The 21,032-nt window shown below is 34.6% G+C and overlaps 1 protein-coding gene across 4 annotated transcripts in view; it reads right to left on the bottom strand.

Moving 5' to 3' along the window:
- Window positions 1-21,032, bottom strand: part of LOC149065606 (twitchin-like) — an 834,903-nt gene that overhangs the window by 99,385 nt on the left and 714,486 nt on the right. For all 4 annotated transcript variants that reach the window (XM_089253452.1, XM_089253454.1, XM_089253453.1 and 1 more), the window contains 3 exons: window positions 16,172-16,459; window positions 13,615-13,780; window positions 1,043-1,164 (listed from right to left, as the gene is read on the bottom strand). In XM_089253452.1, the coding sequence (XP_089109578.1) occupies window positions 1,043-1,164; window positions 13,615-13,780; window positions 16,172-16,459 (576 nt within the window). The remainder of the gene's footprint in view (window positions 1-1,042; window positions 1,165-13,614; window positions 13,781-16,171; window positions 16,460-21,032) is intronic.

Genomic DNA, 21,032 nt, shown 5'->3' with positions numbered 1-21,032 from the left:
TACTGCAAAACCAAAGAAAACTGCTTTTGTAGGCTAGAGAATGCCGAATTCGGACACTTGATGAGAGGAAAAAGGTTGTCTGGTCTGATGAGTCAAGCTTTCTTCTCCATGAAATTGATGGCAGGATCCATGACTGGTCCAAGCAGAATGAAGCCATGGATCCAGCATGCCACATGACAATTGTTCAAGCAGGTGGCAGTGGAATCACGGTCTGGGGAAGCATTTTCCTGGTATACTCTTGGTCCTTGCCATTTGTTAGCCATTTTGTTATCATGGGCTAATATTCCTCTTCAACGGTTTCAGCTACTTGTAGAGTCCATGCCTAGAAGAATATCTGCTGTAATCAAAGCCTTGGAGATCCCACATGATATTAGTGGTGAGTAGCAGGGTGTTCCTAATGTTTTGACCACTGGATGTAATTTACAGTTTTTGAACTGTAATATTCAATTAAATGAGATGAAAGTATATCAAATTACAAAAAAAAAGTCATTAATGAAATAAATAAAATTATTAATGATATAATTGAAATTACAAAAGAAAATAACAAATTTGAAAATGTACAAAGAATTTTTTTTAGACAAGGTTCAAAGCACACGTTTCGAAAGAAAAACAACAGAATGGCAGATATGACTTCAGGATGAAAACCAATTTATGATAATAAGAACAGCATACTTGCAACACAGGAAAATTTTTATTTTTTCCTGCATCCAAATGAACCCTCTTTAAAACATAGGAGCGTTCTGAAAAATCTTTTGGTGTTTGTTTATCACTATATTTGGTATTTTTACAGAAAAATATATATTTTTTAAATTTTTTCTTTAAATAAAAAGAAGAAAATGAATACCGTCAGATGAAAATAGTGAGCATGGAAAAATACATATTTTTTAAATATTATGCTTCATATCCAACTCATAATATATGAGTGAGTAAAGTAAGTATTTCAAGAACAATTTAGCCTGAAATTGAATGAAATTTTATTGTTGTATGAGGCATATATAGTGTATGCAAAATAAATTAGGTATAGAGCAAGAATTATATTTACGCTTGGTCATTATAGGCTGTGTTGGATCACTTGGATCACTTCTACCAAATAAATTTTCAGCATATACACGGAATCTATATTCTTTTGATGGATTCAAGCCAGTGACTAAATGCACAGTGGTCCTGTAATTATACAAAATTCACAATTCAATTCATGTGAAATATTGTTGGTACAATTTGATTCACTTTATGAAAGTAAAATATTTATCATTTAACATACATGCATACTGTTGTGCACTGATCAGTTAGGTACATGAAAAATTTTGATTTCTCGTAGCACTTACTAACAATATATGAAAACAGTTAAAACTTGTTTTTGACTTAAATTTTATTGCTAATTTTGTTATGAATATATTTACTGTACAACCAAATTGTGAAGCACCTTCAATTGAAATACGGCAGCAGATGGTTCTCAACCTTTTTAGACTCACTGATACAGGCATAGATAGACATGAAAATCTGGTAGGAGCACAATGATGATAATGTCAATTCATATATATGCATGTGGGCTCTACCATTGAGTATGGGTGCCCCCATATCTCCGCAACTCACCGAGCCACTCATAATCCATCATTTCTACAGCGGAATCATAGAAATTGTAGATGGATAATTATAGGCAAGTAAATATGATACAATGCCTGTAGATCTATTTTTTTAATTCATCAATTAATTGATTTATTTTATTGTCCTGGAGTAGTGGTGAAGCCTCTGGGAAGTGCATCTGGAAATGTGAAGCCGAGGGCTCAGCACAGCATAAGATGATAACCTCTGAAACACAGTACTGTCATGAAAACTGTTTATTGCAACAAATGAATAAATTATTACAAAATTAGAATAAAAATTCTCATAAGTCAACAATTATTACCATGGCCCCCACAAGGGTAGGACTGACAGGGCTCCAGCCTTGGGACCGGGATGATTTTCAATATTTTTTTGTTTTTCACGGTGTGAATTTACAATAGAGAGGCCTGTCAAAAGTCTTGCCAGGGAGCCTGCCAAAGATTCAAGCCTAGAGGCCCTGCTCCATTATCTGGGGGGCCATGATTATTACAAAAATGAGCAAACTATAACACCAAAATAAAGGAATTATTACCAAAAAAATGGGTCTTGAGAATATGTGTGTAGTTATCATGAATTTAAAGATAATGACAGATAGAAATACATGCATCAAATCCGATTTAATTGTGATAGAGGGAAAACATTAAATATTATGTATATGGTATACAGAGTTATTCAGAAAAGGTGGGAAAAACTTTAAGAGGTGATAGTACACACCAATACAAACAATTGCCATCAAAGAATGCATGGTCTAACATGAATTGCAAACACACTAGCATGTTCGAAACGGCTGCTCCACAAACATTAAAAAAGCATTCCTGTTGAAATTTATCAGGAGAAGAAGAACACCATGCATGCAAATGTAACCTGGGGAAGAAGAAGAAACCGTTTGCAAATCTGCGTCAGTGAATAAAAGACCCGGACACCAGCCCTGTGAAGTTATTTCAGCGTGCAACCAGTCTAACAGTTATAGCTGTAACAATAGTTGGGCACCCTTGGGGAATTTGCCAAACCCGCCTCTATCTCTTATTTTGAAACATGTTTATATAATTGTAATTGTATCATTTTATAATAGAATTTGTTATATTATCTTACCTTTTATAACCATGCACGGTTGATTAAATTAATCTGATATTTTCATTGTTCATACACTGGAAAAATATGCGCTCCTGATCACATCGCCATTTTGAATTATTGTTGTTGCCAATTTTGTTTAGTAAAAGTTCCTATAAAAATCTGTTATTGTTTCATTATGCAAATTGGATATTATATTTTCCTATTGGTCATGCTCTGATGTATATTTTTTTGAGATGGTCGGTCCCAGGAGTTGCACCATACCACACTTCCTTTTTCAGGTACAAATACCCAGAGTCAGGAGTATTCAATCCGCTTTCAATTCTGCATTCGTTACTATTTCACTTGAGGTAAGGTGATCGCCTCTTGGTGAATCGTTTATTTGTCCTGCTAGTAGTATGATATAATCATTTCACTGGTGCTTGGCAAGTAGCCGGCTGCTTCCGGAGCTCATCATACCTCCTCGTATTATCTAGTCATCTTTTTTCACTACAGTCGTCCTGGTTCCTGTCGTCAGTCTCGGTCATCCGTCATATTGTTTGCTGTCGCTTCCGATCCTGGCCATCTGATCGTCAGATGGCCCACCACTTCGTTCGCTCCCGTCAAAGTCAATGACATCACGGCTCGTGTAATTCGAGAATTGTAGTCAAACTTCAGTTGCCGGACTATAATGTGATATTTCAACGGACTTGCATGGGGATTGGTATGAATTTGAGAAATGCTTTTATGTTAATTTGTTAATCGTAACCTAAATAACTGTTAAAAATGTTAATAAATTTACTTCTGTTAAAATCTAAAAACTCTCTTGAATCATTTGTCTCCCTCTCATTGTGACAAGTTCACCAGATCAGAATCCTGGGTCGTTATGCAGGGACGTCGCATAGCGTATAAGATAATAGTGCACTTTAGTAATAATATGAAAAAACAGACATGCATTTTATTTACGGAGCTGCAAATGGAAGTACCAGAGAGGCAGCAAGAATGTACGGTTAGCGTTTTTCCCACAGGTGGTTTTCTAATCTGAAAAGATTTGCATGCTTGCATCGGCAGCTTTGCGAAACAGGATCTTTTCTTGCTTCCCGGTCTGATACGCTGTGATGCAGATTAACATACGGTTTCTTCTTCTTCTTCCCCAATTTTAAATTTGCATGCATGCACTCTTTTTCTCCCGATAAATTTAAACAGGAATGTTGTTTTAATGTTCGCAGAGCAGCCGTTTCAAAATGTGCTAGAGCATTTGCTTTGCATGTTAGACCATGTATTCTTTGATGACAATTGTTTGTGTTGGTATGCACTATAACTTCTTAAAGTTTTTCCCATCTTTTCTGAATCACCCTGTATAAACATGAATAAATGTATAAAATATGTCAAGAGAGGAGGAGAAAATAAAAAGGAAGGCACATAATAGTGTTGAACTTCTGAAAAACAAACACTTAAATTGTGGAGTGGGAACCTATACCATGAGTAACCGAAAATATTGTGAACTGAATTCCACAAATTTAAGTCTAAAATAAAAGGTCTTCAATGTTAGAAAGAGAGATTGTTGTAATATAATGGAGCAGTGCTTTCTTAAATGAAGAGTATGAAGTTATATTTGTTAGTGAATAAGGTAGTGTGCTACTAACTTTTGGAGCTAAGTAGAAAGAGTATTTTTTTCCCCGTTTTTTTTACGCCTAGGAATTTCGAAGACATCATTTGGTCTTTTAAGAGAGAAGTTCTTTTAAGAACTCAAAAAATGTCTGTTACATGAAAAATGGGTACTGATTTGACGACAATCAATTGTCGTCAATTGAAGATATATTTATCTTTTGAATAGTTGTTGGTAGCTGAATAGTAAAGCCCTTTGAGGAACTTGAGTTGTATATTTATGACAGGAAATATGTTGGTTTTGTTCTAACAATCCCAAATAACCAATCCATATCGAAGCAATAACTGAATTCAGGCATAGTATAATGTATGAATAAAAATTATTAACCGTTTAAAGGCCAATGTTTCATAAATGGAACATAGTTTTTATTTACAAAAATATCAGATAAAAATTGATTCAAACATTTCCGGTTTTCCAACGTATATAGACAAGAGTTTAAAGTATTTTTTGAAATAAATTCAGAAACTTCAGGTTGATATAAACATTTTTGACAGAATTTTGAAATTTGACATTTTTGGGGCATTTTTTTCCCATTTCGAATAAAACTTCCCAAAATTTCAATTTTGAAGTAAATTGAAAATTATTGTGTGTGTTTCTACCACTTAATATATCAATCAAAGTAAATCAATTAGTTCCTTTGTACTGTTAAACATTAAAGAGCTACGCAAAAAATACACTTCAAAAATACTTGGTCCATTTATGGAACATTGGCCTTTCAAAAGAGCGAGATTCTAGGGATATCTAATGTGCAGTGCGCTGCTTTGATTTTCCCATTCGAACCCCAGGGTGTTGTCATCATTCGACATGTGTATAGGGCGAATTCTGGGTAATATGACACAGAGGAATGTGCTTTCTGGGGTGGATTGTTTATATTGGGCAAGTACTTTTTTATTCTTGCATTCTTAGAAATATATGTTTTAGCGAACTGCAGACTAATAAACCGAGTTTGACAATCTTAGATAGTCTTGTTGTGTTCAACTGAGTGTAACCATATCAAAAAGATATCTCACATTAGAAGAAGCTGTAAGATATTTAGAAACTCTTTCAGATTCCGAATTAGAGGACACAGATATATGCCAATTACATGCTAATGAAAATGGGAACATCACTGAGGAAGCTGATATTGTTGAAAATGATCTAGTATCAACAGTGCCAACTGATGTATGTGAAATGCTAGATAATTTTGCAACAACGAGAATGAGGTGTTAGAAAACTCCTGAAACGTGTTTGCCAAAAGATGTAGGACAGAAAAAAGGAGCAAAACGTAAGTGCAACACTCAAGTTTCAAGAAAAAGCAAGACAGTTTTGTGTATGAGCAATCTCTGTGGAAAAAACCTATTGCATGGGATAAAAAAAATCTTTTGAGAGATAAAACCTGATCAAACAGATAAAACCTTCTGATCAAAACCTCGGCTCTGAATGCCACTGGGAAAAGATTTGCCATATGACCCTTATAGCACGTTATAATTCAGTCAGAGTTGCAAGAAGCAGATCTTATTTCGTATTTGGAATTCCAAAGAGAAGTGACAATGGACCTTCTACGAATGAAGGAGGGATTAATTATTTATGCAGGTCCATGACGTCAACTGAAAAAACATGGCAGGTCATTTGATGGTCATTATATTGTGTCTGCGATGCAAGGACGGTGTGCGGTTCACCAAAAAAAAAACACTATGTATAAATGCTACCAATGTGACAAACGGGTCCATCAAATATATGTTTTTCTTCTTTTAGCAAGGACATTAGAAAAAATTTGAATTTTCTGCAGTCATTTTTATGTTAAAAAAACCAGTATGCATTGCGAATTTGAATTTGTAGTAGAAAATAGAAAATTTTGTATGATAACTGTACTCCAGAAATAAATAATTCGGAGATTATAGGCTATACCAGTTTACGCTTTCACCTCTCCCCAAGTGCCAATGTTCTATTTATTTAATATCTATGTATAGGCATGCAAAAAGACCTCAAATTCCAAATTTCAAAACAATAAGTGACTTTGTTCATAGTTTGGTCTTTAAATGGTTAACTGTATTTTGAAAGTAATCTGTTTGACATTTGAATCAATTTGAATATTGAGATATTTCATGATAAAAATATATAACACATCACTCGATAAGTCTCCGGTCTAACTAAGAAAAACAATTTTTTTTTTAGAAATTCGACTTTATTCATCAACATACACTCCTTCAAGAGTGATACATTCATTCCAATGCTCCTCTAACTTTTCGATGCCTTTTTTGTAGAACAATTTGTCTTTGCTCTCAAAATAGGCCTTAGTTTCGGCAATCACTTCTTCATTTGAGCCAAATTTCTTTCCCTGGAGCATCTTTTCGATGTCTGCAAAACGCCAGTAGTCGCTGGGGGCCAGATCTGGAGAGTACGGTGGGTGAGGAAGCAATTGAAAGCGTAAATCACTAAATTTAAAAATCGTTTTCATCGACTTGTGACAAGGGACATTGCCTTGGTGGAACAGCACTTTTTTCTTTTGCATGTGAGGCCGTTTTTTCTTGATTTCTACACTCAATCGATCCAATAATGCCATGTAATATTCGCTATTGATAGTTTTACCTTTCTCAAGATAGTCAATGAACAAAATACCATGCGCGTCCCAAAATACGGATGCCATAACCTTGCCAGCTAACTTTTGAGTTTTTGGTCGCTTTGGACGACTTTCACTGGCTGCTGTCCACTCATCTGACGATCTTTTTGCTTCAGGTGTGTAGCAATGGATCCATGTTTCATGCATTGTTACATACCGATGCAAGAAATCCTTTTTATCTCGCTTGAACAGCTCCAAACAGTGCTCTGCATCGTCGACGCATTGTTGTTTTTGGTCCGGTGTGAGCAAACGCGGCACCCACTTCGAAAGCAACTTGCGCATGCTCAAATTTTTGCGTAAAATTGTAAACACACTACCTTCTGATATCTTTAAGGTGTCAGCTATCTCATGCAACTTCACTTTACAGTCTTTCAAAACTATTTTGTGCACTTTTTTTATGTTTTCCGGAACAACTGCCGATCTTCGGCGACCAGAGCGTTCAGCATCATCGGTGTTAGTATGACCGCCTTTATAAATTCAGCATACCAGTCAATAATAGTTAATTTTCCTGGTGCAGAGTCTCCATAATGCTTATCAAGCCACTGTTTGGCTTCAACAGTGTTTTTCCCCCATCAAAAAACAATGTTTAATCAACACACAAAATTCTTTTTTATCCATTGTTTTGAAAATTAATAAACTGGGGTCACTAAAACCACTGTAAACCAATTGTCAGAATATCATGAAATTTTGACATATGTCGTTTGAAGGTTGGTATTATCCAGAAATCATACAGGTCTGTCAACAGTGCTGCCATCTATGTGTCAGACCGGAGACTTATTGAGTGATGCGTTATAATATTGAACAATTACAATTGTGGCTTTACAGTTTGCAAAATGTGATATAAGTTTGTAATTAAACTCGCCTTAATCTCTCGAACTGAATTGAATAAATTTAATTTTATCTATGTTTAATTTTATATTATTATTTAAAAGCTAATCTGTCATAATGCCTGCTCAACCGAAACCTTAAAATACCATTGCATAAATAATAACTGCATCATCAGCGTATGTAATAACTTTGCTGTTAAGTTTCACTAAACAGAAATCTTTAATGCAAAAAACCAAGAACAGACCCTTGAGGAACTCCCTTAGTAATGATGGTTTTCTCTTTGAAAGAAATTTGAATGTAACTGTTGGTTCTGTAACTTAATAGTGACATAAGCCAATTTAATATAGCTTCTGTAATACAAACATTAAACAACTTTTCGATCAGAAACTTATACAAATACAAAATACCAAATTAGAAAACATAACGGGCAAACTGCCTAACAAAGTGGCTGGAAAAAGGAGAAAATAAAAAATATAAATAAAGAAATAGTATTAGAAAAAAAGCCCATAAAATTATAAGTTGTTGTAGCCTAAATACAGCTACCCAAAAATAATAAGCCAGAAAAAGTAACTAAACAACTAAAATATCTGCCCATAGATGTCCACATGGTTGTCATTCTTTAAATAAGGATAGCTTATTAATTACTTCTTACCCATATTATTTTTTATAATATTTCCTCTTGAATGTATCTATTAGGCCACTTTATAAGAAATTTAAACTGGTGGGGCACTAGAAAAAAAAGGGCACTCGAAGGAGTAAGCTCCAGTGTGTTTGTACAAATGACATAGCAGGTGAAAATTTCAAATTGTAATTAATAATAAATAAAATTATTAATCAATAAAAATATTAATCAATAAAAATATTAATCAATTATTAATCAATAAAAATATTAATCAATTATTAATCAATAAAAATATTAATCAATAAAAATATTAATCAATAAAAATATTAATCAATAAAAATATTAATCAATTATTAATCAATAAAAATATTAATTATTAACCTCATTAATTAATTATAACTTCCTGCAAAACAGGGAGGGTGGTAATGTGCAAACTTAAAAATAGCGTAACAAGAAATCTTTCAGAAGTTTACAGAGCCTGCTGCAATCAAAAATTATGCACAATGGGGGTAATGACACATTGTGTTGGCATTGATTCAAAACCATATAAAAAACATATGCGAGGTTGAAAATTATTGCCTGCACAAAAGAATGAAAGGTGAAATTGTATAACACATGCAGAAAAATTATAACGTTTTTCAAAAAATAGATTCATCTCTTTATCGAAAACAACAAGAAACCAGACTTAAAAAACCAGAATTAATTTTAATCATTATCTGGATGACCATACATCTCGTATTTCCCGGAATATTCTTGTATTTTCACGTGATTTAATAATAGACTACTAGTATACAGGAAATTTTTTTGAAAAGGACAAAAAACTAGCAACTAGATGGGTATTTCTTCCATCCAAATGAATAGGAAAAAATTCCTATCTAGTTGGAAAATACTTAACTAAATTGTCAACACTGTTCAAGCTTGAGTAGGGACTAAAGAAACACATGCAAACACTGAAACTTTAGAATGGAAAATAAAAAAATAAAAAAATTCTATCTTTTTTCTGATGTTAAAATGTACTGAAAACGTAAGTTCCGAATTTGACCACTAGATGTCACCACTAGGCAGTTATGTGTACCTATGTATCTTTACTTGGTATTCTCTTAATAAATATTCAGGCTCCTACAGAGTTATGTTGTGTGTTTATTAGCCTTCTCCTCATTAATGAGTCCTCCCTTTAACATGTAGATGTTGATGTCTATCCTTTTTCACCGATAACAAGAAAACAATCCGAAAGAACACAACAAGAGATGAAAAACAAATATTCAATTTAAAAAAAATCTGAACAAAAAGTAATTTTGCACAAGTCTGCATTTGCGAATAATAAATTCTCAACATGAAATTCCCAGTTATAATCATCTCAAATTTCATCTTCTACTAAGAAGGCATTGACATATGATACCCCAGGTCTTGATTGGTATTTTTTATGGTTTTTTATTACTGTATGGCCCCACTTGAGAGTGCCCATTGGCTAGCTTCATCACAAAGAGAATGTCAACAACACATCCCCCAACGACAGATGTCATGCCATTCTCCCCTTCCCCCACCTCTCTAATTTTTACAAACATTTGAGATTCAATAGTGATGGAATCACTCTTCAAGTATTGTATACTCACATAATGGGGTTCAGTATACACAGAAACACTTTTAAAACCACAATACAGTGGAATACTCGTTAATACGACTCTCATTTATACGACTTTTACTCATTTACTTATTCATTATACATGTTTGGCTTTGGTCGCAGTTTATTTCTATACATATTAATGTTAAAATATTTAATTTATTAGACGCACAACATCAATTACACAGCATTTTCATTTCAACTGGAACCCCCAAAACTCGGTGAAAGTTTCATTTCTTTCAATAGGATTTAAATTTTTTTTTTGTAAGTAGCAAAAGACGTCACTGAAATGAATATTTTTTACGAATATTATCGCCAGAAAAGCCATAATTTTTAGTATGATTGTAAACAAATATTTAAACATTCAGCAAGCTGACAACCCCGTTAAAGTGCGCTCTAAAATGGTTTGTTTATTGTAAGCTTTTGAGAACTACGGAAATTCGGCGAGCCATAAACAAAATAATTTACATTTATCGAAAGGTAACTATACTAGATGTACGAACCGTACTACTTCTTCGCATACTACATGTTCCTTCCGAGTTTTTTCCATTATGTTAGTACTTCGTTTACCAGTGTTATTCCTGAACCATGTGCAACTGGTCTGCTCGTGAGAAACAAGTGCAATATATATCAGTTCATTCTTTCATTTCCAGAAGAATTTTTTTTGGTTGTAGTACCTTGCTTGCTAGCTGGCTGTGTGGAATTACCTTTTCTTAATTTCTGGAAAAAAAAGGAAAGTCCCCCCCCCCTCCTTTCTCTCTTGAACGTAAAATGAAAATTTTGACAAAAAAGTTTGGATCTATGAAAGAGTGAAACTTGTGAAGAAATTAAATATGCTGAGTTACTTTTGGAGACAGTCACAAAAAAAAAATATAATAAAAATAAATCTGTGAATATAAACAGTATTGTTCGCAGAAAATCTTACAAATTTGTTTTTAATTTTCTTTTTTTGTCATTTGTAAAACAATCGTAAGAATCATGGAGAGAGAGATTAAAGTAAAGGCAAAGTCATCATTGGATTAAATTTATCAAAGAAATCATAATCTCATGACCATTAGCGTATGCAAAGGGGGTTTTGGGGTTCTAACCCCCCCCCCCCCCCCCCGAGCCAAGATTATAGTGTTATTTAGCAGAGAAAAAAAGTAAACCCCCCAGAAGAAAAAAAAAAGTAAACCCCAAAAAAAATCTGAACCCTCCCCCCCTCGAGAAAATTCTGAGTACACCTATGCTCATGGCCTTTCTTTGTTTTTTTCATATTCAGATAACTTTTAAAAAGAATAATCCAAAAGTTAAATTAAAAAATTATGGGAGAATCAGGGCTAAATAAAAACTATGCCATGATTCAGTCTCTCAAAAGTTGTATAAACAGGGTTCTCTCTCTCCACTGTATTTCTTTTTTCTTCATTCTCCTCTCTTCGGATCTGGAGACCACTGACTTTTATCTATCTATATTGCTCTAAAATAGAATGTTTTAATCCCGGCATCTGATGACAACCCAGTAACTTTAGATCCTTTCGACTCCCAGAATTACATAACTAAATCGTTTCCACACTTTAATGAGCATCAAATCAATCAATGGTCATATCCTTCGCCTCTGCCATCCTTTATTTGTTCTTTGTCTGACTTTTTATGAGAGCAAAGGACCTATTCCAGAGAAGTCTGTGCCTGGAAAACTGATCTTTTCAGTTGAACTTTCCTTTTCCTTCTTGAAAAAAAAGATCATAGAAGAGTTGATCAACTTTGCCCAAGAATATTAAGAAGACACCAACGAATAAGGCAGATACACGAAAATAAAAAGTCCTAATGCATTTCAACACCAACGGGTGTCGTCTTCAGAGGAAAATTTAACCACTAGTCACGCTGACTGAGTTTCCCACTTGGGTTGAATACCAAATCTTAACGCTCGGTTGCTCAGTAGAAGAAGTACGTTCATTCACTTCAAACGTCGTGGTCAGAATGAAGCTGTGAGCCTGCATGAGATACTAATGCAGCGTCCTGATTGGACACTTGCAGAATAGTGCTATCCAATTGGTCTATTCGAATTTTCTTATAATTCCCACTCGAAATGAATTTAAGTCAAGGTGTTGCAATTGGAGGTGTAGATTTATTATCGTTAACTAGTATATTTTTGAAGGCCCGAATATATGTGCCTTCGTAGAAATCTAAATCAACTGTGGACTTAACTTTGTGAAAGACTCTCGCTTCTTGAAATTTGAATCTATGGCCTTCTTGCCAACAGTGAGCGACGATGGTCAATTTTTCACATTCCTGATTCTTAACAAAGCGAGCGTGTTCATTTAATCTTGCTTTTATGGGTCTCCTTGTCTGTCCTATATAACCAAGAGAGCAATCACCACATGGAATGTAATAAATGCTCCATTGTAGGGCATTTATTACATTCCATGCAGCTTGGGGCCCTTGGGCAGTGCCCCAGTTGCCCCAGCCTAGTTATAGGCCTGACCTAAAGGTTAAAATATGGGGAAGGGAGAGGCATAGTGGCAGGCTTTTCAAGTTTTTTCTTCTGAAAGTAATGAATCCATGTGTGTGGAAAAAATCGTGAATATCTCTTGAATGGCAGGAATAATCACTTGTATATAGCTTTAAATTTTCTCAGCATGAATCGTGATAATTTTTTCTAGAAAAAAAATTATTCTCTAACCAGGTCCATCTTAAAAGCATCATGGGGTCCCCCTGGGCCAAGTGATTTTTCTGAGGCACCACTTGGTAAATTCTAGAAAATTTCAACCGCATCTCATTTTTGTGGTCCCTATTCTCTTGAGGGCTTCTGGGCGGACCCATGCATTAGATGACACTGTCCCTAACTCAAAAAATGTATACCTCAGGCAAAAGGGACCATGCAATAACTGTAGATAAATTGTAACATTAATATTGTGTCCCCCTCTTCCTCTGTACAAATTTTTCAGCACTTTTTAGCAGAAATATATACATCGCTTACACAGTAGTGTATTTTAATTCCTAACCTGATATTCACCAACACTGGAAAATATATATTTGTGTATGAAATGTTTTGTCACTAATATAAAGATATTTATATCAATATAAAGATATTTATATCAATATAAAGATATTTATATCAATATAAAGATATTTATATCAATATAAAGATATTTATATCATAAACTCCTAATAATAGCATATTCTCATGATACAGTCAATACCTGTTATAACGATCCCATTAAATTATAATAACCAGTATGATGAGTCTTGAAAATTTTCATATACAACCTATGGTAGGCGCATACAAGATTTTCTCGGGGGGAAGGTCGATTTTTTTTTGAAGGGGTGGGGGTTAGGTTTTTCTTTCAAAATAACACCATAATATCACCCATGGGGGAAGTTATAACCCCAAAACCACCTTTTTGCATAAGCCAATGTGATTTACCTGTATGATTTTCTTTTGATATAACATCCATTTCCAATTTTTGATGGAACAAGAGGAGTTGTTACAATGAGCATCGACTGTACAAACCACTGGAGTTGGAGAAATATTGTGTGTGTAACTGCTCAAACATATGAGTGACCTTTAACTTGGAAAAACTATACTATGTTAAAAAGAAAACTGACATAACGAAAAAAAAAATAGTGAAAGCAAAATATTTTACCTTGTACTAGCACAACGAATCCATGTGGTCATTGGAGATTCTCTCTTTTCTATCAGATAGTTATTTATGTGAGATCCACCATCCCAAGCAGGGGGCTTCCAAGACAATGTGATCGAGTCATCTGTGACTCTATCTGCAGTAACATTCCTAGGTTTTTCAGGACGATCTAGAAGAAATAAGCATTTTTTATTTGAAGAAGATGGAAAAAAATTGACTCAATAAACAAGTATCACAGTCAAACCTTGATATCTCAAATCTCATGGGAACAGGAAAAAAAATTCAAAAGGGGTAAAAATTTAATGTTGAGCACTGGTAACTATGATAGGTTAATGTAAGAAAACACATCAAATAACAATATATTCCCATGTTAACAATATATATGTACGTATAACAATATATAGTAGGGGAGATTTATTATTTGTTTTTCTTTCCCCAGGATATTCACATCTTCTACCTTTTTTCAATAGCAAACATATTTAATTGATGCTTCTTGATGTCTTACACAGAGCCATGTCAAAGATTCTGAATGTTAAAATACAAGCTATTTGATGTTTCCAGCTTTGTGGAATAGAAGAATTTTCATGGGAAAAAGAACATTGCTCTGTTTGGTCAACACTATAATTCTCAAAAATCAATTTGTAACCTTGTTTCTGTGCAGTTTCAAAGTTTTCCACATTCATAGTTTTTGAGCAAAGAAACTAATCCCCAGTCTGCAGTTGCTCGAAAGAGGAAAGCCATATTTGCGACAATAACCTCCTTCCTAATGGTTGAACTTGTATTCAATTCGAGAATTCCAGTTTCATTTTAACAAAGAACTGTGATTCCTTTTCAAAAAGATAAACACAAAAGAATTCTTTAACACCTGTAAATGTCTTGCATTTTGCTTTAGAGAAATCTGCACTATGAGATAGCAAGGAATTTAGAAAAATTCTTCCAAGTGATGCAGATAACTACGCCGAATTAATGTCCAAAATGAAAGAAAAATATTTTCAAGACTTGAGAGATTTCTGAAATATTGAGGTTGTAGTGTATATGGCAGGCCCATAGCCAGAAATTCCGTTCAGAGATTTTTCACACTTTCATTTCGGGGGGACCAAAGTGGTAGAAAAATAGATTTGGCTAGCTTTTTCACTTATCTTGGTCATTTTCTCACATTTTGGGGGGGACCAAACCCCCCCCCCCCAAGTCCTCTCCCCTACAGCCTTGGTAAATAGAACACCTTCAATTTTTCTGAAAACTAATGAACAATATTATGATATTAAAAAAAAGATGATATTATTATATAAGAAGAATACTTGTTGATAAATCCTTTATATTTTACAGAGTATCTATATAATGAAGTTGTACAACATAATCAGAAAAACCATTACAGAAACATGAGAAAATTTATTATGCAGAGTGATTCAGAAAAGATGGGAAAAACTTTAAGAGGTGATAGTAGACACCAATACAAACAATTGTCATAAAAGAATGCATGGTCTAACATGAAACGTAAACGTGCCAGCACATTTCGAAACAACTGCTCCACAAACGTTAAAATGGCATTCCTGTTGAAATTTATTGGGAGAAAAAGAACACCACACATGCATGCAAATGTAACCTAGGGAAGAAGAAGAAACTGCATGCAATTCTGCATCACAGTGAATGAAAGGCACGGACACAAGTCTTGTGAAGTTATTCCAATGTGCAACTGTTCCAACAGTTGTAAGGCAAATGTTTTCAGATTGGGCAACCACCTGTGGGGTAAATGCTCATCGTACATTCATGCTGCTTCTGTGGTACTTCTGTTTGCAGCTCTGTGAATGAAATGCATGTCTGCTTTTACAGTATTACTAAAGTGTGCCATTAACCTGTACGTTACAACTGTTAGAATGGTTGCATGCTAAAATAGCTTCACAGGGCTGGCATTCGTGCCTTTTATTCCCTGTGATGCAGAATTGCATATGGTTTCTTTTTCTTCCCTAGGTTACATTTGCATGCATGGTGCTATTTTTCTCCCAATAAATTTAAACAGAAATGCTGTTTCAACATTTGTGGATTGGCCGTTTTGAAACACGCTAGCACATTTGCATTTCATGTTAGACCATGCATTCTTTGATGACAATTGTTTGTATTGGTGTAACTATCACCTCCTAAAGTTTTCCCCATCTTTTCTGAATCACCTTGTATAGAAACTCTATTATACACAATTTGTTTTTGTTGTAGAGACCCACAAAGAGTCTGTTCATTATATACAGTTGACTTTCCATTTTGAAGGTGCAAAGCATGAGCACATGTGTGCACACACACAACACACACAGTCAGACCTACAACATTTTTAAGTAGTGAAATTTGCATGTGCAGAAAATTACAACAAAGTTTGTACTGTTGAAAATTCCATTGATAATATACCCTCCCAACAATCTCACAATTTAAATTTTTGAAACAACCCTGATCCTATGAGTGGCATATAATGAAGAATTTTCAGTAAAAAAGAGGATGAGAACGCTAGTTATATTTTCTTCAATTAAATGTAGACTTATGTACAAAAATTATGGCGTTGTGATTTCATACTTACCGCTTATTTGGATTTTGATTATTGCTGAATCAATCCCTAATTCATTTTCAGCAATGAGTCTATAAGGACCACTATCATCACTATTTACATCCCGAATAACTAAAACAGCATGTCTTTCTCCTACTATAACATCAAAATGAGCCCCCTTTTCGATTTCTTCATCATTTCTGGACCATCTTAATTTTGGTTTTGGGAAACCAGTGAATGGAATTTTCAGTGTTACATTTTCTCCTTTTTCAAATGATGCTACGTCACGGAAACGTGGAGGAACATTAATGTGTGGAGGACCTAAAAAGACATAAAATTACTTCAAATTAATTCAAAGATGCCTTCATATATTCACTATTTTCAGTAAGACAACACAGAAATCTATTGAACCAATGCTTAGACATGATTCTTGAAACATAACAAATTTTTGCAATTCATGCTATTTAGTCCATTCAAGCTGTTTAACGAAATTTGACTGATGAACTTTTTAGATACAATAAAGAGCAAATTAATTACAAGGCTGTTACTAATCCTAACATATCCAAGAAATTGTAGAATAAGCTCAAAAAAAATATTTCTAATTCTGCATTATTTTCATAGCACGTGATGCTGAGGCTGTACTTCCCGTAGATGAGGTAACAAATTTTTTAAAATTTATTGAAATATTAATACGTAGGATTATAGTTTACTAGCAAAATTTTGCGGGTTCAGTTTTCTACAAATTGGTTCCATTTTATACTTTATAAAATGTAATACAGTTTATGCTAGAAAATAAAGTTAGTGGACTTGATTGACCTGGTGATTTTCCTGATTTAAATCTTAATTAGTGAAAATGTGTAGCATAGTCTGACATATAGCAGACTCTCGATAATTTGGCCTTGCACTAATCTAGCCCATCCAGTAATCTAGCATTTTAGGCAGGTTTTCTTCAAGTACAGAAGAGAAAAACATTTCACTGCATGTCTGTGCTTAGAAGTTTATATTATTTAAATGGGCTTTTTCAATTATATTCCAGTAATCTGCACACCTTGGTATGATTGTATGCTGGATTAGAAAGAGCCAACTGTATTTGTAAAATTAGCTGCTCAACAGGAGTGTATGATAACAAATATTATAAAAGCTTGAAAAAGAGAAAAATATGAGCACTGCGATAGTACAGCCAATGACAAAACCTATTCAAGAGGCCATTTACATTACGAAACATTATTAGATTATATGATTTATATGTACCGATAGCAACAAAATTAAAATTTTGTTGTTATCAGTGAATTAGTTCATAGTTATCGGTTCATAGCATTTTAAGGTATAAAGTTGTACATAAAATATCAGAAAATAAAAGTTAACTTTCTCTCAATTAACACTATAACAATAAGTATTTTCACTAACATTACAGTATTGTCATTACACTATACAGGGTGTTCTGCTAATGGACCAACAAACTCAGAGGGTTTTTAGTAGGCATCAAGAAGAACAAAAATTGCAATGGAACATGGTGTCGCAAACCCCGCTGAGAGGGTAAAAATCGCGTAAAATGCATTCAGGCTCTGTGTCCAGAGGAGACTAAAGGTGGATGTCGGTTGATCGCTGAATGTGTTCGCTTACAATATCTGACGTAAACAGCATCGCGAAACAGGGTAGGATCACGTGCTGCGGACAACATAATTTAGTGCTATTGCGGTAGTAATCATGTGTAACAGTTAGTTGTCTGTTTCAATGAGTATTGTGATGTCTGACTACACAAACGACGAATACGCTGGTATGCATCTGATTCACGGTCGAGCAAATCACAATGGGCACTTAGCACAGTGAATGTACCCAACAGCAATATCTGATGAGGCATTGTCCACACCCACACATACTCGTTCGCCATGATCGACTACTATGGGAGATGGGGACTTTCCACCCAGCATGACATGATGCAATGTACGCACTCCTCAAATGGAAGAAACCGTGGTGCAACAGTTTGCCGATTCTCCTCAACAAGTACAGGAGCGGTTGCAGCTGGACTCAGAGCCTGCATGCGTTTTTCGCGATTTTCACCCTCTCAACACGGTTTGCGACACCATGTTCCATTGCAATTATTGTTCCTCTTGATGTTTACTAACAACACTCAGAGTTTGTCGGTCCATTAACAGAACACCCTGTATGTATATGTAGGTATAGAACATAGTTTCCCAACCTTTTTGTCCCATCGCCCCCCTTGTTCAGAAATTTTTTCTTCCCATTGCGTCCCCCCCCCAAGGCAATCTAACCCATAGGATCCTATGTTATACCTGTAGCTTCTACCGCCCCCTTGGAACACTCCATCGCCCTCAAGGAGGCGTTAACACCCATGTTGGGAATCACTGGTATAGAACATGAAATCCTGTTTCAATAAATAACAGTGATATCCACTTTAAAAAATAAAAACACTTCAAATGGCTCTCAGAAAATTTCCCTTTTGGCACATGGTTTTATCTCCGATATACATAAATATTTCAAACTGCAAATGTAAAATGTAAACTGTTCACCTGTCATGTTTGTCACACATGTGAAAAGCAAGTAAGAGAGAAATATAAAGATTGCAGAGAAAACATGATTTAACTTTATTAAGACCAGGATTTGAGTCAATTTCATGTGGCTTTGCACACAAAATAAAACTAAAATACAAGAAATAATTCTCTTTTACTTCAATTTCTTAAAAGAGTACTAGCTCAAATTTTTTTCAATTTATCGATGTATAGTATAAAAACACATGCTTTTTACACCTCATTGAATACAAGTATTACAGAGAAATCCAAATTATTTAAGACTGAAAATAAGTGCAGGCTCTGAGTCCAGCTTCCCAAACAAGTTTAAAAAAATCGTATTGTAATCAAATTCATTCATTCAATTTATAGCCACTTAACACTGTTTTATTGATGTTTACCCCTAGCCTGTTTTCCCAGATGGTTAATATATCCCAAAGACTTTCACCAAAGCCCTGGACCGGTGCCAATAAATGAATCTTTGTTGCAGAAGATTATTTTTGTCCTGTCTACACATTCTTTAGGAGGACATTTTTTAGGACTAAAAAAGAGGATATTTTTCCCCCTCGTATTCAGAAAACCTAGGGGGTGTTGAAAGAGCCCCCCAGAACCACTGTACCAACACTCTCCAAGATAGCCCTCCAAAGAAGATAACTTCTCCCCCCACCCTTCTTAGGGGATGTTGACTGAACTATGTCTTTTTCCAACACCTTCAGTAGACTAATTTGAAATGAGTGCTGTTTGCTTCGCTGGATATCTACTCACCCTCCCACCACTACTTGTGACAATACTATTTGGGAAGGCGGAGAATAACACTGTAAATACAAAGGTTAGATATCATATACTTTTCTACTTCAACAGCAGTCTGTGTGGAGAAAACGCAAACAAATAAAAATAAACAAAATGCTTTAATAATTACATATTATTTGCGATAGAAATGACACATAGCACTTCCATACATTTATGAAACGTGAATTTAAGTTTTTCTCAAAATTTGCAGCCCTGGGCAGCCCACTTACCCCCTGTAAATACACTATACTGGTGGTGAGCAAAAAAAAGCATGCGTTGAGGGAGACAGTCCCCTTCCATCAGATGGAGGTGACTATTAATCTGGAGTTGCTGTTCTGTTCCTTCACATCACATGAGTCCGCTTGCGACCCACTGGGTTTATGTCTCACTAAAAATCTGTCAAACATGTTGTTTACCATATAATTTTAAATCGTTTCTAAAGTAACCCCCCCCCCCCCCACACAGTATCTCCATTAGAAATGTTTATGCTGCTACTTGCAAATGTTTTATTGGGATGGTATTATAACACAAAGTATGCACATCACTCTATTTTGCACACATGATTTCACAGATTGAATATGAATTCCTTTCCTGAAGACATTTTCTCATTTTGTTGCTGTGGCTCAAGTTTTTCCATTACTTTGCTGAACTCATTTCTGGGGTCCACAAGCATTATCTCTATTCACATCTTTATTTTAAATTACAAGCCCACTCATTTTCCCAGAGAGATGATTCCAGCTTTACAAGATAACAAGCCTGTATCCTATACTGGAACAGAGTCAAGACCCTGTATAGTTGTATTAATATCATCTATAATACTGTATTAGTGAAAAAATGCTCAAACCTCTTTACCATCTTTAAACCATCTTTATTTTAAATTACAAGCCCACTCATTTTCCCAGAGAGATGATTCCAGCTTTACAAGATAACAAGCCTGTATCCTATACTGGAACAGAGTCAAGACCCTGTATAGTTGTATTAATATCATCTATAATACTGTATTAGTGAAAAAATGCTCAAACATCTTTACCATCTTTAAACCATCTTTATTTTAAATTACAAGCCCACTCATTTTCCCAGAGAGATGATTCCAGCTTTACAAGATAACAAGCCTGTATCCTATACTGGAACAGAGTCAAGACCCTGTATAGTTGTATTAATATCATCTATAATACTGTATTAGTGAAAAAATGCTCAAACCTCTTTACCATCTTTAAACCATCTTTATTTTAAATTACAAGCCCACTCATTTTCCCAGAGAGATGATTCCAGCTTTACAAGATAACAAGCCTGTATCCTATACTGGAACAGAGTCAAGACCCTGTATAGTTGTATTAATATCATCTATAATACTGTATTAGTGAAAAAATGCTCAAACCTATACCTGAAAGACAACTTGACCAAAATATCCTTCAAGAAGAATTCGTGACTTTATAAGTTACTGCCAAGTTTGGCAATAAAAACTATGCAATAAGTGGGATATAAAAATATTGTTTCCACAAGTCTCTACTTGTTTGTTTTATATCTGAGATTATTCTACGAACATATTCAAAAATGTTCTTTGGTGTAGAGCTTAA

This window comes from Pholcus phalangioides, unplaced genomic scaffold (assembly GCF_987345545.1).
Source record: "Pholcus phalangioides strain wild (caught in Gottingen) unplaced genomic scaffold, Ppha-v1.0 ptg000039l_1, whole genome shotgun sequence".
NCBI lineage: Eukaryota > Metazoa > Arthropoda > Arachnida > Araneae > Pholcidae > Pholcus > Pholcus phalangioides.
This window is presented reverse-complemented; position numbering and strand designations above follow the sequence as displayed.